At 43.5% G+C, this 26,449-nt stretch overlaps 1 protein-coding gene across 1 annotated transcript in view; it reads right to left on the minus strand.

Moving 5' to 3' along the window:
- Positions 1 to 26,449, minus strand: part of LOC137384441 (protein kinase C alpha type) — a 358,799-nt gene that overhangs the window by 43,852 nt on the left and 288,498 nt on the right. The window contains exons 11-14 of the mRNA XM_068058500.1: positions 25,589 to 25,680; positions 24,876 to 24,938; positions 21,917 to 22,055; positions 88 to 168 (exon numbers count right to left, since the gene is read on the minus strand). Of these exons, the coding sequence (XP_067914601.1) occupies positions 88 to 168; positions 21,917 to 22,055; positions 24,876 to 24,938; positions 25,589 to 25,680 (375 nt within the window). The remainder of the gene's footprint in view (positions 1 to 87; positions 169 to 21,916; positions 22,056 to 24,875; positions 24,939 to 25,588; positions 25,681 to 26,449) is intronic.

Below are 26,449 nucleotides of genomic sequence, written 5' to 3' on the forward strand. Positions count from 1 at the left end.
AAATATGAAATTCTTTGAGAAGTGTTTCATAGCTACAAAGCATGAAAATCTTGTCATCGAAAGTCTCCTTTCCAAGAAGTTTCTTACCTGTCCAGCCAACATTTCATAAAGTAATACTCCATAAGCCCACCAGTCCACAGACTTTCCATATGGCTGATAAGCAATAATCTGAAAGAGAAAGATATCCAAAATGTGAGGGAGAAAAACCAATTCAATTGCATCCTGAATGCTTCAACTTTTCTAAGAACTCTAGGCTGCTTTGCCACCCATACTCCCTTTCTAAAAAAAAAAGTTCTTCAGCATCAAGCACCATGACACCTTCACTGTTAACATTTGGATAGCAGGAGGGAAGGATACATTTCCTGAAATTCACCTGTCCTGGCAAAAGTATCACCTCAGCTATGAAGGCTCTGGGCACTTCCATCCAGTGAAGGGAAGGTCCATCATTCTGTATTTATTCTGATGAGGGGACGTGGGGGATCAATTTGCTTTCCAGCAAGTCCAGACCAAAATTGCTCGATTTTTGATTCAGGGCCCTTCATGAACAGATCCTGGAACTGACTCAGGACGCACATTCACTCATCCAAACTGTATGGTACCATTATCATGCATTATAATACTTTAAGTATTATGGAACTAAACTTGCATTCATACAATACCTGGTGTTGGTGCTATACATATGAAAAACTTCCTATCAATCATTTTCTTCACACCTAATCAGGGTACTTCTATTGTATTCAGAGAAGCTGCTGCATAAGGATTTAATTAAATCTCAATGCTTATAGAAAGAGGAGTAGGTCACTCAACCCCTTCAGCTTGCTCCACCATTCAAATAGATCATGGCTGATCTGGAAGTCAACTCCATTTACCCGCCTTTGTTCCATATTCCTTGATCTCCTTTGCTCTCAGTGTATATGACCACTAGAATTGCTTGATTGAGCAGTGCCTTATAACTCACTGTCAGACATGTATTATCCTCAAAGAGTGAAGATGCTCTATGACTCCATGTAAAGTATAAAACACAGAGTACTCAACAGACATTCCCTTGTTTTTTGTAAGAACAACCCTGGAGGTATTGGGGGAGGCAAGCAGTTTGTGACTGTCAAAAGAGCACATACATTGTCAAAATCCACTAGAAATTAAGTTTCCTGAAAATATAATTTCTATCCCCAGTGAGGGCCAGAGCATCTATCTACACCTGGTATCTCACCAAAGCCCTATATAATTGCAGTAAGATTTCCTTACTCATCATAACTCCAACCCCTTTGCAATAAAGACTAACATACCATTTGTTTTCCTAATTGCCTGCAATACCTTGCTGTTCCTGTGATTTGCGTACCAGGACACCCAAATCCCTCTGAATACCAACCTTTATTAGCCTCACTCCTTTTAAAAATATTCTGCTTTTCTATTCTTCTTACCAAGATGGATAATTTCACATTTTCCCACATTATACTCAATCTGCCACCTTCTCGCCAAGTTAACCAGTTTATACTCCCTTGTAGCCTCCTTGTGTCCTCCTCACTGCTTACTTTCCCACCTAGCTTTGTATCGCCAAACTTGGATACATTTCACTCAGTCCTCTCATCTAAACTGCAAAGAAATCTTATCAGTAGAACAGAAGGACGCTCAAAATTCAACTCATCCTCCAGTAATACAGATTTATAGGTCAGATATTTTGCTGATCTGCTTTGATGCCATAAACATGGATCATCGAGACATTTCAGTGCTAGATTTCCAAATGGACCAATTTACATGGAGTCATCAATGTGAATTATTTTCTAATCTATCTCAGTTTAATGCATTCCCAAACTACTGGATTATATAAATCCCCCTCCCAGACAAAATCATTGAATCATCAAGTCCGTGTTGGTCAAAATCTCTGTTTCCGCAAACATTTCTCTTCATGGACCTTTTAACACTTAAGGAGCAGAGTAGTTCCTACTCTGTGATTCTGCTGAATGCCAACAACTGGAAAGCATGTGACCAATATGAAGGAAACTCAGTCATCAGATGTCAGACCCAGATACCAAACACAAACTCTGCATGTCCTAATCCCACTATCTGACAACTGTATGTAGAAGTGTCTATTTGTAACAACTGAACACCTTTAGGCATTGTTTTACAGATGCCAATATATTTTTTTTTTAGTATTTTTGTCACTTTTACACTGATTTAAGGGATCCTAGGGAAGATTTTGTACTTCAGAGCATATTGGAAAATTTCAATGTCCACCTCATGAATTTCTATCTATTGAAATTAAATAAATGGAAAGGCAGAGATTGGCAGTGTGTTGAAATGAAAGATTTACCTTCCTGTCTCAGGAAAGCAAGTTCCATATGCTGCTCCTATTTAGTATTTGTCACTGAGAACTGATTTGTTTGTGTCCTTGATGAAACTTGGATGGATCTCCAGGCAGGAGACCAGAAGATAGAGTGGAACTCATTTCAAATGAGATTCTGTCTCTTCTATGATGTTGTAAAAAAACGGAGTGGGGGTCAGTGTTGGGAAATTTTCCATCTGCTTCTCCTAGGTCCAAGGATGTGCCTAAAGCTACCATTGGATTGGTGCATACGTGAACGCTTGCCAGCTGAGAGTCAGGCAAGGCCACAAAGATAATCCATTTACATGCCATAAATCAATTCTTCAGTTTGGCCAGCGGCTGCCTCCTTTAGAAGATAAAGGATATTGAAAATCACCATTCTCTTTGGCCTGGGAAAGACCTTTGGGACCTCCACCTGAATAACTGTGGAATGCTCTGCCTTACAAGGTCACAGGCGGGTGGGCAATGCTGAGGTGCTCTTGCAAGCATGGTGGTCCACCCCAAGCACAACTAATGACCCCGTTCCTGCAATTTGGAATGGAATCCATGTCTATGGGGAAATTGAGGAACTTAAAGACCTGCTCTGTTGCATTTCTGCTGACAGAATGGACCAATTAGAATTTTGGCCATGATGTCTACAGCTGTGCTGGGCTCTGTTGTCCAATATCTAGAGAAAAAGGCATGGATCCAGCTCCGGGTAGTTGTTGAAACAGGCAGCCTTAAAACAATCACAGGTTTGTGAACTCTCATCTTCATGCATCTGTGGTGCTGTTGGTTTTCTGACATGGAAGAGAAAGGCGGAGAGAAAATTACATCTGCTGGTAACTGCACTCCTCCAGTGAAAGTTGCCATGAGACTTGTCTAATGCTGATGTTATCACATTGCAGAATGCTATATTCAGGCATTAGGTGGCAGAATGTTTGCTCACAGATTAGTCATTCTCTGCCACCTTCCTATAAATAGAGACAATGTTGCTGGTGCAAGGTGTACAAACACTTGCCAGCTATCTTTTCCTTTCTTTAGCTGGAATCTGTTTAACTGAAGAAGTTCTACATTAACAGATCAAACTTTGGGACTGTGTTGCTGACTCAAAAATCTTCTGTTGATAAAATCTTTGAATTTAATTGCAGTCAGATCAGACACCAATTTCTTCAATCACACAGAACAGAGCATACACACTTTTAAACAGCTGTTATCTGATTGATCTGAGCGGTTTGAATTGTAGATAATTACTCAAAATCTATAGCACATTTTCACAAGTTTCTGATAGATTTTACAAGTCCCAGTAATCATTTATTTGGGGGGAGGGGAAGAAAGACAAATGTGTTGCAAAAAGTGCAAGTGGAAAACCATTCTCTCTTCATTTTATGCACTCATCCAATTTACACCTAAGGATCAGGAGTAGACTATTCAACCTCACAAGCTTGTTCTGCATTCAGATATACCATGGTTGATCTGTGCCTCAATTCCATTTGTCTGTCTTTGGCCCATCTCCCTTGATACCCTTACCTAACAAAAACCTGTCCATCCCAAACTTAAAAAAATAATTTACTCAACATCTGCAGTCTTTGGGGAATTGATTTCCACCGACGTTTGAATGAAAAGTGTTTCTTGATTTCACTCCTAAATGGCTTAACTCTAATTTTACGAATTATGCCCTCTTGTTTTGGATTCCTCCAGCAGAAAAAATAGGATCTCTGTATCTACCCTACCAATCCTTTATTTTAAATGCCTTGATTAGATCACCCCTCAACCTTCTAAATTTGGGGAATACAAACCTAGTTTATCCAACCTGTAATCATAATTTAACCCTGCATCATTCTAAACACTGTACTCCTTCCAAGGCTAATATGTATTTCCTGACGTTTGGTGTCTAAAACTGAACGCTCTACTCCACATGGGCTCTGACCAAGGCACTATACAACCAAAGCATCACTTTGTCATTTTTGAATTCCAACTCCATTAAGATAAAAGGCCAACTTTCCATTAGCCTTTTTGGTTACTTCCTGCACCTGTGCACTAGCTGCTAGTGATTTGTGTACACAGACGGCTAGATTCTCTTGTTCTTCCAGCTCCATTCATAAGAGTCATTACAGCATAGAAGGCGGCCATTCGGTCCATCTAGTCCATGCCGGCTCTCTGTAGAGCAATTCAATCAGTCCCAATACCCCGCTCTATCCCCATAGTCCTGCAAATTTATTTCCAAGTGCCCATCCAATTTCCTTTTGAAATCATAGATTATCTCTGCTTCCACCACCTTTGTAGGTGACAAATTCTAGGTCATTAGCACTTACTGCATAAAAAAAGTTTTTTCTCACATCTCCCTGCATCTCTTGCGCAAAACCTTAATTCTGTGTCCCCTAGTCCTGGGACAATCAGCTAATGGGAACAGATTGTCTTTGTACACCTTATCTGAACTTGTCACAGTCTTGTACACCTCTATCAAATCTCCCCTCAATCTCCTTTGCTCCAAAGAGAACAACCCCAGCTTTTCCAATCTAACCTTGTAGCTAAAATCTTTCATCCCTGGAACCATTCAGGTAAATCTCCCCTGCACCCTCAAGGACCCTCACATCCTTCCTAAACTGTGGTGACCAGAACTGGATACAATACCCTAGTTGTAGCCTAATCAGAGCTTTATAAAGGTTCAGCGTAACTTCCCTGCTTTTGTACCCAATACCTCTATTTATGAAATCCAAGATCCCATATGCTAACTACTCTCTCAATATGTCCTACCACCTTCAAAGATTGATGCACTTGCATCCCCGGGTCCCTGTCCCTGCACACTCTTTAGAACTGAGCCATTAAGTCTATATTGCCTCACTCTATCCCTTCTGCCAAAATGCATCACCTTACATTTCTCTGTATTAAATTCCATCTGCCACTTGTCTGCCTATTCTACTAGCCTATCTATGCCCTCTTGCAGTCAACTGGTATCATTGGCAAATTTGAAATTTTACTTTGTATTCCAATATCCAAGTCACAAAACATATCACAAAAGCAGTTGTCCTAGTACTGACTACAAAAATAGAGTTCATAATGTGTATTTCAATTTAAATAGATACGTAGATATATAGATATGTTGAGAAATAAATTAAAAGATCCATGGCATTAACTTCAATTAAAAATCGGCTTTACAAAACTATTAACTTTGTGCGTCCCAAGACGTGTGTTTCCTGTGTCCTCACAACCATCACAAATTCTTTTTCCTCAGACTCTTCCAAGTCACTGTCAAAATGCAACAAAGCCTCAGAAATAAAAGTGGAAGGAAAAAGTAAGTGAATCAGCCTGTTACTGTGTTATGAAACAGTACAGTATTGTAGTAACTGCAGTAGACCAATAAAGCACGGCTGCTTGATATTTGGAATTTGCAGTTATTTTCAAGGATGTGACAAAATTTTATATCAAACATCAATTGAATGATGTCCAATTAATTCGTCATGGAATATGTGAACGGCGGTGACCTAATGTACCACATTCAGCAAGTCGGGAAGTTCAAACAGCCCCAGGCAGTGTAAGAATTGATCAATGTGACTTCCATGAAGTCCAATTAATTAAATGTGAAGGATCCAAGTGTATTCCACTTGAGTAACCTGACATGATCTGCAAAATGCTGCTCAATAATTTATTGATCTGTCCACCTCCCTACAGATAACTATAAGCAATTATTTAAACTGCTGACCTGCAGGAGGAGGACAGCATATTTAGAAAGCATTTTAATCTAATGATATGGTGTTAGATCATACATTTAAAAGGAAAATTCATGGGATGTGGGCAGTGCTGGCAAGGCCAGCATTTGTTGCCCATTTCTAATTGCTAGGCCATTTCAGAGGGCAATTAAGGGTCAACCACATTGCTGTGGGTCTGGAGTCACATGTAGGCCAGACCAGGTAAGGATGGCAGATTTCCTTCCCTAGAGGACATTAGTGAACCAGATGGGTTTTTACAACCATCGATGATTGTTTTATGGCACATTACTGAGACTAGCTTTCAATTCTAGTTTTTATTAATTACTTGAATTTATTAATTTAATTTAAATTCCACCAGCTGCCGTGGTGGGATTTGAACCCATGTCCTCAGAACATTAGCCTGGGCCCCTGTATAACTAGTTCAGTGACATCATCACTACATCACCGTCTCCCCCTGAATGAAATTGATCACATTAATTTGATCATGTAACCTTTCTTACAAAGCAACTCATATGTCTAAAACGTGCCACTCAATTGGCTTTATTGTCCCCACTCTCCCCACAAGGGTAGAGATAACCCTTCCTGGTTACTATGTAATGATTTCTGCTGGGAAGTGCACATATATGGATGTCAGATAAGGCCAAGATTGCACTGGAGTGTGATGCCCCCACAGTTGAATGCCGTGCCAACACTCAGAGCACACAAGAAAACTAGGCACATACAAAAGGTATAGGAGGCCCACAGATAATTTGGATGTTTAATCTACAATGACGCTTTAGCAAACAGGGAACAAAATGGAAAAAAATAACATTTTCTTCTATTTGATTTTGTTTTTTGAACAGTTTAGTTCAAACTGTGAACTACTGAAAAGATCACTGGAGGAACAATGAGGAGTGTGGAGTGTGAAGGAGCTGAACATGCACGGTTGGCATGACAAGACTGAAAGCACATCTGCTTTGTGACCAGCTGCAGTGATTTTAATACAGCTCCATCAAATCACAAAGGAACTCATTGTAGCTTAAAGTTCCAATCCAATTTATCAATGTTCATTAAACTTAAAAACACCAGCTGTGTTGATGAGGTGAAAGTTGGCAAATTACATAACTGAAGACCTCACTTTTGAAAAGGAAAGTTCCAGCTCATTCTTAAAGGAATACTAGGAACAGAGGAATGTACGAGACTGGAGAACACCATTGCAGTCCATCTGGCCAATGTCTAGAAACCATGAAAGCTCACAATTCTTCTCATATCTGCTTATTAAGTTCTCTCCACGTTCTTATCCAACTTCCTTTTGAATTTGCTGATGCAATTAGCCCCCACTGCTTCCCTTAACTCTATTCCATCTATTCACCACTCCTGTGTAGTTACATTTAGATTGTCTTGTCATCCTCCTGCTTCTAATTTTGAGACTCCATGGGAAAACTCACAAAAAGCATTTAGTCATACTAAGTATAACAAGCTGAAGCAGGCCAATTAGGCATGCAGACCAGAGTTTAATAGTTGAAATTTTAGTTGTATTCACCCATGACAATTAGTCATATCTCTTCACTATCCTTCCTTTCCTTCTTCCCCAAACTGAACGATTTTCCTGCCAGTCAATGATTTATTAAAGCTATACCGCTTGCCTTGGCCATTCACATCTTCTATTAAACTTCTTAAGGTTGCACTCCTATCATGGATAGAACATTCTGGCACATCATCCCTCTCTTTCTCTGTTACATATTGCCCCCTGCCATCAAACAGCCAGGGACTCAAGCCTATGGCACAACATTTGGGAGAGGGTGATCGTATTCCCATGTGCCAACCTGGCTCTATGCTCCACTGTAAAGTGGAGGGACCAAAACTAAAGTGAAACCTGGGTACTCCCTTCCTTATCCTCCTGCATCCACCTGGGACATGATCCATTACCAGTTGGAAGGTTCTCCTGAATAAATACAAAAGCCAAATACTCTGGATGGCGAAACGTTAACTCTGTTTTTCTCTCTCCATATATGCTGCCTGACCTGCTGAGTATTTTCAGCTTTTTCTGTTTTTAATCTCAATTTATTTTTCCAAAAATATACTTTATTCATAAAAATTTGCAAAAATAGTTCAGAACAGTTCAAATTTCACATTCCAAAAAGTACAATAGAGATCAGATTTCTTCAATACAGAAGAATATGAAGTCCCTCACAATTCATGCCATTCCATTTTAAATACAATGTACATTGGCATGACATAGTAAAAAAACATTTTGGTGCATACAGCACCAGGGGTTTTACACAGTTGCCTTTCCCCATTCAGCCTTTGCGGTGGCTGCCCCAAGCTTTAGTGCGTCCCTCAGCATACAGTCCTGGATCTTGGAATGTTTTATCTCCTTAATAAATGATGCTTTCATTCTCCACCACCCATTTGATCGCTAAATACTCCTTCTCGAGAACGCAACTATGCTATTGTTAAGGAAACAACTTTCTAGTCAGCTACGTTACAGATGCACAGCCCCTTTGATAACCTGGGATAGTACAGCCCCATGCCCAACGGATAGACCATCCCCTGGAAGTTGAATTCCTGTAAGAAATCTGGAATGATCAGCACTGGGTCTCCAAACTCTGTTTACCCTCCAAGGACCATCAGACCATACTTGGCTCCTGAAATTTGATTAGATCGGTCAAGGGGGCTGCCCTCATGGTGAAATCTGGGATAAATAGTCAATAATATCAGTCAAGGCCCAGAAATGTTTCTACATTTTTTTGTCACTGGTCTAGGCCATTTTCTAATAGCCTCTATTTAGCACCCATGACCGGACACCTCCAGGAACCAGTGATTAATCAGACACACAGGCCAGAGCTGAATGCAGAATCTTGTTAATCTGCTCCTGTTGTGCCAATGTGACCTGTCTGAGTGCCAAAATCCTATTCCTGACACTATGTGTAACAAGTTAAAGCAGGCCCAGGACCTAATGATCAATGAGACACCCAGACCACAGCTTAATGGCTAAAACAATTCACATTTATTCATCAACAACAGTTTGAAAGATGCATTGTTATGACCAGATGAGAAAGGGGTCTAGGGTTCCCTCTCAGCCTTCACATGGTCTTACCGTAACAGTGTTTAATTTTAAACACACTGTTTTATTTTGCCCCCCTCCCCCCTTAGTGAATCCTTGATCACCAACTTCCAATTATAAGGCAAAGAAACTAGCCAAACAGGTTTTCTTAGGTTTAAAGAAAAAAGGTTGAACTTTATTTAACTTAAATTCTGATTCGGTTAACACCTACGGATATGCGATGCGCCCATGCTAGCACGCATACCCGATACACACATGCAGATAGAGACAGAAAAGAGCAGAAGAAATAAAGTGGAAAAGTTTGAGACAGTATCTGAAGATGGTTTTGGTTACTGTTCTTCGAGCTCACGGGTAAAGTCCTTGATTGTAGGTAGGTCTTGCTTTTTGTTGGGGCCCAGTATTCTTCTTAAACCTTGGTCGGTGTAGGAGACTTTTCTCTCTCGAAGTTCATGTGTCCTCAGTGGGTCCAGAGGCTTGTGAGAAAGAGATGGGAGCAGACAGGAGAGGTCCTCTCACTCCAGGAGCAAACAGTTTTTCTAAGTTCAAAAAACCCTGGACCAACCAGTTAGTCATGTGATCAGCCGGGATAACTAGTCAATTTCTGCTTGTCGCTTCTGTTGTAGCGATGCTGAATATTTCGGATAAATGTCCATCTGTCAGGGGTGATCTTATCACTCACTCACCCTCTCTCTCTCACCCCCTCTTTCTCCCCCCCCCCCCCCCCCTCTCTCTCTCTGTCCCCGGAATGGCCCGGGTACAGTATACATTCCGGAATTTTACGTTGGGCGGGAGGTCCCGCCCACTGGCTGAAAGGTCGGTGGCGAACACACCTCCGCCAGACCTGGGGAGTCATGCTGGGAGCTTTTGATCCCCAGGCCCTTAATTGGTCTTGGGCAGAACTTTCACTTCCTTGAGGCAGGAAGTCCCACCTCATGAAGCTGCCAGCCAATCAGGGGGCCGAGATATTAGTCCCAGCAGCCACCGGGAGTGGTGGCCACTGCTGAAACTACACCCAGCCATTGCAGGCAAGAGGAAAGACGGCCCCAGAACTCAGGTAGGTTTTTAGGGTCTTATCGGGGACAATTGGCCAGGTCCCAGTGAGGCAGTAGGGTTGGTCGGGGGAGATGCTGTTGTGTGTTGGGGTGTGGTTGGGGCTCTGAGGTAGCTCTTCATTGAGCACAGGTTGCCTGATCAGGAGGGCTCCCCCAGCCCGCAAGAAAGCTGCCTGATTTAACCAGGCGGGGTTCTTGGGTCCTTTGCCGTCCGGCTGCCAAGGGTAAAATATCAGCGGCGGAGGAAGGAGGCCCTTAAGTGACATTTAATTGGCCACTTAAGGGCCCTGATTGGCCTGGGGCGGGCAGGCCTTGTCTCACCGCCACTGCCCCATGTAAAATTACAGCGGGGCAGGAGGGGGTTGGGAATGTAACGCGGCACCCCCCCCCCCCCTACCCCCACCACCAGCCGCTCATTGGGGGGCCGTAAAATTCCAGCCCTATTCTCTACATTTTTCATATAGCTTCTTAAAATTGTATTCCTATTTGTGGATACAGAGCTCTCAAAGGTCTATGGCTCACACCTTGTCACTCTCTGGCTCTGTTGCACAAGATAATTGCATGCTCTTGAATTGAATCTGAAGTTAATTCGACTGTTTTTATTAATGCATCAACAGCAGTCCTATAGAGAGTGAGCTATGTAGTTTTAAAGTTTTCCTGCATTCATTTTCAGAGCACCATAACCATGAAAAGTGTACAAGAACTCTGGCCAGAAAGGCGATGTACTGTTGTGATGAGATTAATTTTCATTCCTTACCCAGCTCAATTCTCAAGTCACAGAATTTGCTGGATCGAAACCAAACACTCGCACATCATTCCATTTATCCAAACGTTATAACACTCTAAAATTAATGTCAGACTACACTAGCCAAAGTGATAACAATACATGGAAAAGTCGATAATGAGTAATAAATTAAAACAAATAACAGACATTTTGGGCGGCACAGTGGCGCAGTGGTTAGCACCGCAGCTTCATAGCTCCAGTGACCCAGGTTCAGTTCTGGGTACTGCCTGTGCGGAGTTTGCAAGTTCTCCCTGTGACCACGTGGGTTTCCTCCGGGTGCTCCGGTTTCCTCCCACAGCCAAAGACTTGCAGGTTGATAGGTTAATTGGCCATTGTAAATTGCCCCTAGTGTAGGTAGGTGGTAGGAGAATTGAGGGAAGGTGAGGATGTGGTAGGGAATACGGGATTAATGTAGGATTAGCATAAATGGGTGGTTGATGGTCGGCACAGACCCAAAGGGCCTCTATGACTCTATATTTAACTTCACCTTTAAGTTAAACAATCTGGGGTTACAAGGATAATATTTTGCCCCTTCCCTGGACCATTCTAATAATCACATTATGTTTCTGTGTAAAACAGCTTTACAGCTTCCTACCCAAAAATAACTCATGGAAAATAGCAGGACACACTTTTAAAAAACTTCTCAAAACTGCAGAAGTGTAATCAAATCCAGTGTTGCCCTGCAACAATACATACAGTATAAAGAATTGCTACATGCTGGGAAAACTGGGTCAAACAGGCAAAGCTTGTAGTAGTGGAGATCATGGGTATACTTTGGGGGAGATGTCATCAAACTGCAGCTGACAGAATACTGAGGTATGACTGTGATGGTATTGAAAACAGCTCTGAGTAGCGAAAAGTCCACTTTGAATCATTTTATAGGGCTGTGCCCTATCACAAAAAAGTCACTATGTGTCATTGTGTGGTTTCTGTGTAAGATGAAAATGATGAATTGCTTTCCCCTTTAGCAGTATATAATTCTTTAGATCAGAGGCTGGGAATTCAGTGAGTAACTCACCTCCTGACTCCCCAAAGCCTGTCCACCATCTACAAGGCACAAGTCAGGAGTGTGATGGAATACTCTCCACTTGCCTGGATGGGTGCTGCTCCAACAACACTCAAGAAGCTCGACATCATCCAGGACAAAGCAGCCTGCTTGATTGGCACCCCATCTACAAACATTCACTCCCTCCACCACCGACGCACAGTGGCAGCAGTGTGTACCATCTACAAGATGCACTGCAGCAATGCACCAAGGCTCCTTAGACAGCACCTTCTAAACCCGCAACCTCTACCACCTAGAAGGACAAAGGCAGCAAATACATGGGAACACCACCACCTGCAAGTTCCCCTTCAAGCCACACACCATCCTGACTTGGAACTATATCGTCGTTCCTTCACTGTTGCTGGGTCAAAATCCTGGAACTCCCTTCCTAACAGCACTGTTTGTGTACCTACCCCACATGGACTGCAGCGGTTCAAGAAGGCAGCTCACCAGCACCTTCTCAAGGGCAATTAGGGATGGGCAATAAATGCTGGCCTTGCCAGTGCTGCCCACATCCCATGAAAGAATAAAACAAAAATTTGTGCAAGCTTACAAACTTCACCTCTCATCAAATGTCACAATGTTGCTGAAATTACAGCAGCCACTTTCTATACTGTAGATGTTACAGGCTAAACTGATGCACAGTGACATTTCCAATTTATGCTTTTAGCTATCTGTGGTGTAATGAGCTACTGAACTGTCAGCAAGACACTATCTGCCTGAAAAGACTCGGAGAGATAATGATGTCACAGTAAAAGTCTGAATAAAGCTCCAAATTAAACAAAAATATATGGCACAATTGCAAAGAAAACATTGAATTACATTTTCATCTATGAAAGTCCATGGCTAATTGATGCATCATAAACAATCTTTCACACTGTATTTAATTTACCAGACCATCAACTGTGGCAAATTTAGAAACATTTCTGAAAAGATAATTTGTACTGAGAGGAAAGACTACAACAAATCCTTACATTTTGCTACTATAATAATATGACGAACCCAGCAGAGAATATCTCTGGATGAGTGAAATTCCATCAAGTATTTTACAAAGAATTAAATACCAATTGGGTAACACCATTTTCTGGCTTTTAAATTAATTATTTCTACCGATGAACAGGACAATTAGTAAAGCAGTTGTGCCAGGCCAGAGGGGATTTGAGACAATGCACTGTCAAAACTGGACACAACTGCTTCTCAGAGCAGTTGGAAAATCAGCCTAAACTGAAGGGAAGGACAGGATTTTTCCCCCAGGTTTCAGGACCCTGATGTCAGGGTCAAATAAGGGTCAGAGGTCTGCACTGTGGGGAATAGTTACGAGGCTGTGATTTTCCCCGAATTGACCAATTAATAGCCAGAGGGCCGACTTGCTGCCCAATTAAGGACTGTGTGTAGGCTCTAAGCTGGAGGGCCCAGAGGAGGCCCTCCAGCACTAAAGAAGCAGCAGGCTGCCTTTTCAGCTAAGTGAGGGAGAAGGCACCGAGAGGGCAGCCTACGTCTGAAGCCAGGCAGGTGGGGAGGGCCTCAAAGCCTGCCTGGAGCACTGACCTCCCGGGTTGCTGCTGGGAGGTCACATTCAGGCAGCTACACTGTTACCCAACACCTCCGGGGACCCAGAGGCTGACTTGGTCTCTGATAATAGGCCTTAACAGGCCTAGCTTTAACAAGTTCAGCAGGGCTACCTGCCACTTGCGAACTTGTAGCCCTGCTGCCAACCTCTCACCATCCTGCCTCCGGGAAAACGGCCTGGGGTCGGGATGGTACCGGGAAACTGACACCTCCACGCTCACCCTTCAGGGACTAAAAATCCTCCCCAAAGAGTATAAGAATGGAACACCGTCTGGTTGATGTGTTCCAGGTACCTCCCTGCTATTTGGCCATCACCTAGATCAATCAGGAGCAGCATCACACTGGATTGGACTGCCTTATCTCAATGGTTTATTACATACCAAAAAAAAATGTATCATTGTAATTCATTAAATAGGATTTTACTCTAGTGAAGGACACAATAACTCACTAATGACACAGCTGATCCTGTGAATTCAGACATCTGTCATTTCAGAAACAAATCATGTTTCCCAACATTCTCCGTTTCTGGTGCTGACAGCAGCTAAGATACAAATTGTGTTCAGTTTATCAGACCTGGATAATGAACATTTATATTCACACTCACCTCAGCTCACACCTGACAGGATGAGGATAATAGCCCCTCAGTCGACCAGAGAAAAGTCCATACAAAGCAAGATCCTGAACAGAAACTATCGAGACATCTGCTGAGCTGAGCGTTTGCCTCAAATCTGCTCCATCACCAAGACCATCCACTTCCACACGAGTGCCCTGGTTCAGCCCATTGGCTACAGAAACCCTCATCCATGCCTTTGTTCCCTACAGACTCTCCTTTGCTAACATTCTCCTGGCTGGCCTCTCACCTTCTGTAAACTTCAGCTCATCCTCATTTGGAACCAAAGTCACCCCTGTGTTCGCTGACCTACATTGTCTCCCAATCCAGCAATGCCTCGAATTTATAATGGTTATCCTTGTGTTCAAATCCCTCCATGGCCTTTTCAATCCCTACCTTGGTAACCTCCTACAATTCTCCAAGATTTCTGTGCTTCTCCAGTTCTGGCATCTTGTACATCTGCATTTCCATTGCTGCACCAAGAGTGTGACGGAATACTCTCCACTTGCCTGGACAAATGCAGCTCCAACAACTCTCAAGAAGCTCGACACCATCCAGGACAAAGCAGCCGCTTGATTGGCACCCCAATCACAAACATTCACTCCCTCCACCACCGGGCACAGTGACAGCAGCGTGTACCATCTGCAAGATGCACTGTAGCAATTCGCCAAGGCTCCTTAGACAGCACCTTCCAAACCCGTGACCTCTACCACCTGGAAGAACAAGGGCAGCAGATGCATGGGAACACCATCACCTGCAAGTCACACACCATCCTGAGTTGGAAATATATCTTCATTCCGTCACTGTTGCTGGGTCAAAGTCCTGGAACTCCCTTCCTAACAGCACTGTGGGTGTATCTACACCACATGGACTGCAGCGGTTCAAGAAGGCAGCTCAACGCCACCTTCTCAAGGATAATTAAGGTTGGGAAATAAATGTTGCCCTTGCCAGTAATACCCAAATTCCATGAATGAATATTAAAAAAAATTGGTGGCCATGCCTTCAGCTGCTGAGGCTGTATGATCTGAAATTCCCTCTGCTGTAAGATACTTCTTAAAAGCTACCTCTTTCACCGAGCTTTTGGTCATCTGTCCCAGTATCTCCTTATGTGGCGTGGTGTTAAATTTTGTTTGATAGTTGCCTCTATGCAACACCTTGGAACATTTTACTATATTAACGGCACTATACACCATGTCGGCCGTCCATGTCTCCGCTTTAAAGACGTCTGCGAACGCGACATGAAATCCTGTGACATTGATCACAAGTCGTGGGAGTCAGTTGCCAGCGTTCGCCAGAGCTGGCGGGCAGCCATAAAGACGGGGCTAAAGTGTGGCGAGTTGAAGAGACTTAGTAGTTAGCAGGAAAAAAGACAGAGGCGCAAGGGGAGAGCCAACTGTGTAACAGCCCCGACAAACAAATTTCTCTGCAGCACCTGTGGAAGAGCCTGTCACTCTAGAATTGGCCTTTATAGCCACTCCAGGCGCTGCTTCACAAACCACTGACCACCTCCAGGCGCTTATCCATTGTCTCTCGAGATAAGGAGGCCAAAGATACACAAGGGGTGGAAAAGGTTTACTGATATATTACAGTCTGAGGTATTAAAAATAATTCTCAAATAGTGTGGTATTGTGCAGACAACTCAAAATTAGCTTCACAAATGCCAAAATAGGAAAAGATGACCTGACCACAAGGTTCCCCAGACAATTCCAATTGCCCCAAGGCCAACCCAGTGGTCAAGAAACTGGATAAAAAATAGAAATTGTTAATCGCAATGGTAACTGAAGATTTAACATGAAAAGGAAAAGTCGGTCAAAATAACCAGCCTTGAGAGAAAATAAAACACTATCTGAAAGCCCAAGACATGAAGGCAGCATTGTTTGAGCACTACAGTAATATCAAGGTTCACAATGGGCTTGCCAGCATCTGTTGTTTGGCTGCTACATTTGCCAGTCAGGGACCAAGATTGCTCTAGATGGCACCTTGTTAAGGGCAGTGGTAGCTAACGTTTGCTGGAAATATGCAGGGCAGGCAGATCATGATTTTTTATTTATTTTTTTTATTTAAAAATTTTTTTTTAACATTTTTATTTAGAGATACAGCACTGAAACAAGCCCTTCGGCCCACCGAGTCTGTGCCGACCATCAACCACCCATTTATACTAATCCTACACTAATCCCATATTCCTACCACATCCCCACCTGTCCCTCTATTCCCCTACCACCTACCTATACTAGGGGCAATTTATAATGGCCAATTTACCTATCAACCCGCAAGTCTTTTGGTGGTGGGAGGAAACCGGAGTACCCGGCGAAAACCCACGCAGACACAGGGAGAACTTGCAAACTACACACAGGCAGTACCCAGAATTGAACCCGGGTCGCTGGAGCTGTGAGGCTACGGTGCTAACCACTGTGCCACTGTGTCAGTCAGACTGTAATGGTGATTTGGCACCAGCAATACCATTTTGAAGCTCAACACTACGGCCATCGCCCTCTCTTAAACTCACACAGCTGAACACACATTAAGCAGTAGGAAGGATCCCCCATCAGGGATCATCAACTACCTACTGGTTAGCTTCTGAATAATTTCTTCTGGCTGTTGCTATGATTGGTGCTCTCCATAGTTCCTACAAGTTGCAAAAGTCGACAGGGAGTGATGTGGCAGGTGCTCAAGGACTTCAGGCTGACTTCAAGGCTTCTGCACCAACCAATTGCTCCCAGGCATGGGTGCAGCAGTTGGCATTCCTCTTGGAATAACAGCATGAATGGGAAAACGAGCAGAGGACACACAGAGCAAGGCAAGCCGCTAGAAGAGGGAGGAGGACAGGGAGAAGAGCTCTCAGCTGGAGGTCATATCCACTTAGGGTGTTCAGGGAGTAATTCTCTGACCGGAACCTCAACGAGGAACTATGTGTGAAACATCTGTGTTTCAATAAGGACGACTTCACTGAAATCTGCCACCTGAAGCAGCTACAACTGCAATCTTAGAGCAGGGCATTTTAAGCATTGGCAGGAGCTGTCAAGGTGACCATGGCAATGAATTTTTATGTGTCTGGATCTTTCCAGGCTGGAGCTGGAGATATTTGCAATATCTCACAGTTTGCCATCCTCTGTTGCATAAGGGAGGTCACTGAGGTTCTGTTTCCAAAGACAGATAACTACATTTCATTCCTTCTTGCCAGAGACCTGCAGGCAGAGCAAGCACATTGCTCTGCTCAGAATCCAGGACTCCCCAACGTGCCGTGCCACTGACTGTACGCACATCAGTTTGCGGGCACCGCACATCAACTCTGCCATCGAACAGAACCGAAAGGAATTCCGCTCCTTCAATGACCAGCTGGTGTGCACTCATTGGCAGCAAATCATGCAGGTTAATGGCCAGTATCGTGCCAGCAGTCATGATACCTTCATTCTGTGGCTGTCCTCTCTGTGATCCGAACTTCAGCTACCATGGAAAACCGAAGGGTGGCTATGGGGTGATAAGCACTATCCACTGATGACATGGCTCATCACTCTGGTGAGCAACACACGCATAGCATGCATACAAGGTCACACAAAAATGTGATAGAGCAGACCACTTGGCATGCTGAAACAATGCTTTGGCTGCCTGGACTGCTCTGGAGCAGCCCTTCAGTACTCAGTATGTCGGGTGTCAAAATACATGGTGGTCTGCTGCACGGTGCACAACCTCACCAACATGAGAGCGCAGCCCTCATCACGAGCTGAAGAACATGTGGCGAGGAGGAGGAAGATGAAAGGAGGAGGCAATCTAGACAGCCCCCTCCTGCCCGGGCTGTATATCAAGAGCTAATTCGATTGCGATACCAGTAACTACAACCCCAATTCCCCATTCACCATCAGTTCCACACCTTCTGTCACTAACCATCACTGTGCCTGCTCGGCCACAATGCAAAAATAAACGCCACCACAAAATAAACACGCCAATCTAATTTATAAATGCAATTATGCCATATTGCATACGAACACAAACTAATAACCCTCTGCATTCCCTTAGTGCTGACTTCTATGTGCCTTTGCCAGAGCAGTCCAGTTGCAACGTCAGATATCAGATGCTGCATTACAGTTGGGTCCATGGAGTCGGCCACCGGCTGCAAGCTCTGCACAAATCCCTCTGCCATGTCAGTGTTAGACTGCTCCATGCTGCTTAATATTGATCTTAGGCTTTCGAGCAGGCAGCCTAACGCACCAAGCATTTCATTGTGCAAACTCACCAGTGTTCTTCTGTAAGCTACCCCATCAAAATCCTCATCTGAGTTCTCTGCAGCAGAACCCACGTGCCATCTTGCCCTCTGGTGAACTGGTACCTGCATTAACCTTGCCCCCTACCCAGGCTGCAGCGCACTCATGCCCAGTATCACACGTGCAGATCCCGCCTCTAATCTATTTATCTATCCTCAAAGACATGCAGAGCGTCCGTATTCAAGCTACTGGCTGTGAATGTGAAATGAACAGATGGTGCTGTGTTTTCATTAATACTCTCTTGTTGGTGTTCCTCCATTGCCTGGCCAGTTTGCAGCTCTTGGATACCAGAAAAGAGAAAGGCACAAGGGTAAGGTTGTGGTGAGGGGCAAGGGGAAATTAGGAAGTGCATATCATCTACAGCTTGCAAATTAGAAGAGATTACGACATGAGGGAGAAGTGAGAATACAGTGAACAGTTGAGGCCCCAACACACAGCCTTGTGGGACACCACTAGTCACATCCTGCCAATTAGAATACTTGTCCATTATCCCACCTGTCTGTCTCCTTTTGATCAGCCAATTTCCTAACCAGGTCAATAATTTCCTTTAATTCCATGAGCTTTAACTTTGGCTAACAGTCTCTCATGAGGTACAATATCAATGCCTTCTGGAAGTCCATATAAATAACATCCATAGACATTCCCCTGTCCACTACTTTAGCCACTTGCAAAACAATCTATCAGATTGGTCAGGCATGAGCTGCCCTTTACAAATCCATGCTGGCTCTCTCTGATCAGCTGGAAATTTTCATGATGTTCAGACACATGTCCTTAATTATAGATTCTAAGCAATCTCCTGACCACAGATGTTAGGCTAACTGGTCCATAATTCCCTGGTTTCTTTCTCTCAGCTTTTTAAATCGTGGAATAACATGCATCATTTTCCAATCTAATGGAACAGTTGCCAAATCGAGACACCTTCACAAGATTATAGTTGGGGCATCTACAACGTTCTCACCTATTTCCTTTAAAACCCTGAGAGAGAAAGCATCTGGTCCTGAGATGTCATTCCATTAATTTCTCCATTACTGTTATCTTATTTGTGTTAATTTTGTTTCAATCTCTGTCCCTGATTCAATAATCGTTTTCTTGGGATGTTTGGCATGCTGACCTCTTCCTCTACTGTAAATACTGAAGCAAAGTCATTATTCAGCATGTCCACCATTTCCTCATCATTAACAACATCACATATCTCTTTTCAAGGGGCCATATTGCTTCTGAGCACCCTCTTTATCTGAAATTAATAGTAAATGTTTTTATGTTGATTTGATATCCTTTATAAGTTTCTTTTCATACTCCTTTTTTGTAGCTCTTACTATCTGGTTTGTCACCCTTTGCTGCTCTTTGTATCTTTCCCATTCACCAGGATCTGTGCTATTTTTTGCACTTTTGTATGCTTTTTCTTTTGATGTTGTCTAGTGGTCCATGGCTATTTTTGGCAAGTAGAACTCTTGCCCTTAAGGGGTATTAAACGGTTCTGTATGAAATTAAATCTTTTTTTTTTGAACATCTCCCACTGATCGTCTGTTGTTTCACCCATTAACAAAACTTCCCAGTTTACAGAGAACAGTCTCTGCCTCATCCCATTGAAGTCAGTCTTGCCTAAATCTAGAATCTTAGTAGCTGTTTCACATTTCTCCTTTCAAACACGACGTTGAACTTGATCATATTTTGATCTCGATTGAATAAATCTTCATGCAGTGTTAAGGTGTTAACTCAATCTGGCTCATTACTAAATCTATATATGGCCTGCCCACTTGTTGGTTCTGGGACATATTGAGTGGAATCTTCCAAGCCCCGTGGAGGTGGCTTTGGAGGTGAGGTGGGGGGTAGTGGGGGGAGCAGAAAATCAAACTGAGGCATGTCTGCTCTGCTCGACATGTTCGCACTCCCAGGAGATTTTTCCGGAGGTGGGCTCTCCGTGGCACTAGCTGCCCACCCATGCACGGCGGGTAGCCAATCAACGTATGTAAGAGGGCAATTATCTCTTAATTGTGCATAGCAATATAGTCTTACGGGAGGCACGTGGACTCCATGCTGTCAGGAGCCCGACAGGGCATCGGACGAGGCCTCACAGCAGGGGGTCAGAGGGACCTTGGAGGCTGCCATCCATGCCGCTTACACAAACCCGCAAGGCTGAAACAGGCGCAGTCACGGCCAAAGCATTCTTGTGGAGGAAATTAATTAATAATAATCTGCAACTGAAAACTAGTCTCAGTAATGGTGCTATGAAACTATTATCGATTGTTGTAAAAACCCATCTGGTTCACTAATGTCCTTTAGGGAAGAAAATCTGCCATCCTTATCTGGTCTGGCCTACATGTGACAGCAATGTGGTTGACTCTTAACTGCCCTCTGAAATGACCTAGCAAGCCACTCAGTTGTCAAGGGCAATTACAGATGGCAACAAATGCTGGCCTTGCTAATGACACCAACATGCCATGAAAGAATTTTTAAAAAAACCTTCCCACTCATGGTTCTGGTAGCTCTGGGCCTTCATTTTTAATAAACCCTCAAGCCTTTCGACAGCGCATCCATGTTGAGGCATCCTCACACTTTCCCACTGCAGCAGCAGTGCCCACTTCTCGCAGTGAGGCTGCCAGCCATTCCTGCAGGTCCTCCCATTGGGCCTTTCACGTCCGTTTCCTGCCCTTAATTGGATGGTGAATGCAGAAGGAGCCTGTTAATTGGCTGCCTCCCGTAAGATCGTGTGGCAGGGCGCACCTCCAACACAAGCGGGAGTCAGGACCCGCAAATGGTCCCAACGTCTGAAAATTTTTCAAGTGGAGAAGATCCCATCCATTGTTTCAGGAAACTATCCCGGACACACTCTGGTTTGCTTATCCCAATCTGCATGAAAGTTAAAATCCCCCATTAAAACCATGTTGCCTTTGTTGCGGGCTTGTCTAATCTCAGCAATTGTACAATCTACCACTTCACAGCTACTACCAGGGGGTCTATGCAAAACTCACACTACAGACTTCAATTCTTTTCTATTTACTTAATCCTACACATGAAGTCTCCAGTACCTGCTTACCTCTCATTATTTCCTCTTATCATGGAAGTGATTTCATCCTTAATCGTCAAGGCTACTCCTCCCACTCTACCATTTCCCTATCTTTCTGGTAGACTTTATCACCAGGTATATTTAGTTCCCAGTCAGGACTGTCTTGCAGCCATGTGTTTGTGATGGTTACCATGTCATACCCTCTAGTTTGTGACTGAAATTCATTGATTCAACAATAATTAGTGTTTCCTTAGTTTAACGAGCCCTGGCCACCTATGTTTGCACCTGTGATCCAAGGGGTCAGAATAATGAGCGGCAATTTATTTCCAGTAGCTGCACTGAGGAAGAATGGCCTTTAATTAGGATTATTATTGGACTTCGAAAAGCAAACTGTGCTATACTTCATTAACGCGACTCAAAAGCTGGTTTAAGAGGCCTGGAAAGAATGACCACATGAGAAAAGCTGTTGGCCTGATGACATTTCAACAGCACTCTGATGTATTGATGAGCTAGGACTTGGCACTGGCCTCACCTCTGGTGCTATGTAGTCTGGGGTCCCACAAAACGTTCGAGTTGTCACACTGTTGAATATGCCCTCTTTGCACATGCCGAAATCTGCAATTTTGATGTGTCCCTCAGCATCCAGCATCACATTATCCAACTTTAAGTCTCTGCAAACAATTTAAATGTGGATTAAGTAAGTGATAGTCAATGTGGAGATCCTGATTGTCTTGCAAGTAGGTTAACCTAGACCTAAGTGTAGATAAACCACCTGGTCCAGATGGTTTGCATCTCAGGTTGCTAAAGGAAGTGGGGTTGGCGATACTGGAAGGGCTTGCCAAAATCTTCCAATCTTCTCTAGATATGGGGGAGGTGCCAGAAGATTGGAGAGTGGCAAATGTGATACCCTTATTCAAGAAAGGGTATAAGGACGATCCTAGCAATTACAGACATGTTAGTTTATCAGTGGTGGGTAATGTTTTAGAAACAATAATCAGGGTAAAAAAATCAACAGGTACTTAGAGAGGTTTGAGTTAACTAATGAGAGCCAGCACGGATTTGTAAAAGGCAGATCGTGCTTGACTAATCTAATTGAATTTTTTGATGAAGTAACAGAGAAGGTTGATGAATGGAATGCGGTGGATGTTGTTTATATCAATTTTAAGAAAGCGTTTGACAAAGTACCACATAAAAGGCTGGTTAACAAAATTGAGGCTCATGGAATATGAGGGTCAGTGTGAAATTGGATAAAAACTTGGCTTAAGGACAGAAAACAGCGAGTTGTGGTAAATGGTTGTTTTTCAGACTGGAGGATAGTAGACAGTGGTGTTCCCATTGGGTCAGTGCTAGGACTACTACTACTTTTGCTATATATGGATCTTGGATCTTGGAATACTGATTAGAATTTCAATATTTGCTGATGATACCAAACTTGGAGGAGCAGCAAACAGTGAGGATGATACGAACGGCCTGCAACAGGACATAGATAGGCGGCAGATGGAACTTAATACAGACAAGTGTGAGGTGGTGCATTCTGGCAGAAGGGATAGAGTGAGGCAATCAGAGGCTAGGAATCCTGCGGCGATTAACTCACCTCCTGACTCCCCAAAGCCTGTCCACCATCAACAAGGCACAAGTCAGGAGTGTGATTGAATACTCGCCACTTGCCTGGATGGTGCAGCTCCAACAACACTCAAGAAGCTCGACACTATCCAGGTCAAAGCAGCCCGAGGATAGAGATACGAGGATAGAGACGGATGACGACTGTAAATATATCAGCTCCATCAAACTGAATTCAAGTGAGTGTGCAGAGATGGTGAATGGTACTGATAATCATTCTGAAATTAATTTTTGTCCAATATAGCTGTGGGGCACATTATGTTAATTGCTACTGACGCTGACGCAAGAATATCCCAAAACTCAATAAGGATAACACCCTTGCCTTGATCTAATTCAAACCCCATGTGATCAAACAGCTTTTGCTTGTACCAGTATTTCACATGAAAGCACCATTTGGGATGCACGATGTGGAAAACATGTTGACAACTTTCAACAGTTCTGTCCTTTATTGATAGATAATTAAAAGCAAAACATTATTATTTGTTATATTCTCTTTCTCATTTCCCTTCCTTAGGCTCTTCTGTATCAGTTACCAGACCCCATTTGCAGGCACCAAAATAAGAGAAAAATACAGCGGATGCTGGAACTCTGAAGTGAGAAGAGTGCCGGAAATACTCAGCAGGTCTGGAGAGAGAAAGAGAGTTAGGTCGCAAACCTGAAACGTTATCTCTGTTTCTCTATCCACAGATGCTTGCAGACCTGCTGAGTATTTCCGGCACTTTCTGTTCTCATTCCCTTAGCAGGTAATCTGTTTAGGCTTCAGTCACTCTGATAGGAGCCACCATGCTATCAGATCAAGAAACTGGGAGGATATTATTGTGAGCCTGCTGTTTTGCACACCAAGTGCCTGATCTCAGGAGGTTATGCATCTAAGGAGAAATTCGGAGTAAAAGATGGACAGTTCTCCTGAGGAAGAAGTGCAGGATATTATTCCACCAGTTTACATTTACCTTTCCTGTGTCTGGCTTTTTTATTGACATTATCTCACCAAGCAGCAGGCCCAGTGATGGCTATAGATTGACTTTGATGTTTTAGTTTAGTTTAGAGATACAGCACTGAAACAGGCCCTTCAGCCCACCGAGTCTGTGCCGACCATCAACCACCCATTTATACTAATCCTACACTAATCCCATATTCCTACCTCATCCCCACCTGTCCCTATATTCCCCTACCACCTACCTATACTAGGGGCAATTTATAATGGCCAATTTACCTACCAACCTGCAAGTCTTTTGGCTTGTGGGAGGAAACCGGAGCACCCGGAGAAAACCCACGCAGACACAGGGAGAACTTGCAAACTCCACACAGGCAGTACCCAGAATTGAACCCGGGTCGCTGGAACTGTGAGGCTGCGGTGCTAACCACTGCGCCACCTTGTTATTGAGGAAGTAGCAAGTTGAATCATTTTAAAACTTTCTTCTTTGCAACTGTACACATTGGAACTGTGAGCAACTTATTGTCATTATCTCTGATCTTATTAAAACATATAAGATCCTGAGATTTGACAGGGTGGATGCTGAAAGGAAGTTTCCCCTTATGGGAGAGACTAGAACCAGGGGACACAGTTCAAAAATAAGGGGTCTCCCATTTAAGACGGAGATGAGGAGAAATTCTTTCTCTCGAAGGGTTGTTCGTTTGTGGAATTCTCTCCGCAGAGAACAATGGAGGCAGGGTCATTGAATATTTTTAAGGCTGAGTTAGATAGATTCTTGATTGACAAGGGAGTCAAAGGTTATAGCAGGTCGACAGGAAAATAAAACTGAGGCCACAATCAGATCAGCCATGATCTTATCAAAAGGCGGAGCAGGCTTGAGGGGCCGAATGGCCTACGCTTGCTGCTAATTCGTATGATCCAACACTGTCTCTCTTACCTGTAAATGATCCCCTTCTTATGCAAGAAGAACAGCCCAACAGCGATCTCTGCTGCATAGAACCTAGAATAATAGAAAAACAAATGTCTAGAGCAATCTGCAATGAACAAACGGCCTTGAAATGTGTTTGGATATTCCAAATTTTAAATTCCAAATCTTTCAACTGAAATGGTTCGTTACAGAATATTCCTTTTGAAGTTGGAGGAACCTTTTTATAATTCTGCAAGTACTGGTTGCTTTTAAATTGTCTTCGTAAACCACTGAAAAGGAAAAGATGGTCCAGTGGCACAATAGCCCTAATGTTTACTCTGGGATGGGAACAGAGTTGGCAAGGTGTTAGCGGGCGTGGGGGCGTAGTGCGTGGTGAGCTCACAACATCGGGACAATTTTAATGGGAGGAATGGGGAGGTACGGGAGGTACATTTTTCCCTTTTCAGGTCTCTGCACAGCGATATTTACTTCCGAGATAAGAGACAAGGAAAGTACATTGTTTCTTGACCCCTCATTAAAAGAGATGTTAAAGCAAACCAGGGACACTCATGTACATGAAGAAACTCAACTCATGCCCCATTATTGCACATTGAAGCATGTGGCAACAAAGAGTTGATTTGTCAGGTAGATGAATGTAAAATATTAAATTGGAACAATACACAACCATATCATAACAACTCTGGAAGGTTAGGTTCATGGAAGTCGCAGTGATCAATACTTACACTGCCTGTGGCTCCTTGAACCTCCCGATTTGCTGAATGTGGTACATTAGGTCACCGCCAGTTACATATTCCATAACGAAATAAAGACGATCCTAAAATGGAAGGTAAAAAAGGTAAAAAAAGAGCAGAAGGGAAATCCTCTAACCTGCTGTAATCAAATTGCAATACTTGGCAGTTTTTCTAATTACATTTTTACTAAACATATTCACAACTTTGAACTGTAGAGAGCACAAGAGAAATTAGCCCGGGTCAGATACTACATTGCGTCTGTAACAGAAAGTTATTGGTAATCAGCACGACCATCAGAAAGGAAAGCAGGGGAACAGCAGCTCCCTCAGGTACAAGGGGGGATAACTAGAGTGAAGTAGTGTAGTGAACTAATGTGGGCGCAGGTTCAGCGTAGGGGCCAAGTGTCAAGCTTGCATGGCTGCAGTGGAACAAGTTTGTGGTTATTTTAACTCCTGGATCTTGGTGCCATTTCCCAGGTGAGTTTTCCACCTGATCCTAAGAGGAATTACCTGGCCAGTGAATGGGAGTGCGATTTGGGTGACAGGATGCTTCCGCTGGGAACCGGAAGTAATGGTTGCCGGCAGTAAGGTAGGTTGGTTGTTGGGGGTCTGGAGGCAATTGTAGTTTGGGGTGGATGGGGGATTTGGGGAGGAAAGCTCTGTGCAGAGGAGGCTCAAAGGAGGAATCCTGCTTCCCCAGGCCCCATTAGAAAACCCAAAAATGTACCTGCCCAGCCCTCTAATGGTGCTGCTCCTGCTTTGGGCTGGATTTTTTGGCAGTTCCTGCAGTGAGCGCCACTCATGCAACTACACGGTAAAGTTGCTTTGGAGGCCTGTTTGCATCATAGCATCC

The sequence above is a fragment of the Heterodontus francisci genome, chromosome 26, assembly GCF_036365525.1.
Source record: "Heterodontus francisci isolate sHetFra1 chromosome 26, sHetFra1.hap1, whole genome shotgun sequence".
NCBI lineage: Eukaryota > Metazoa > Chordata > Chondrichthyes > Heterodontiformes > Heterodontidae > Heterodontus > Heterodontus francisci.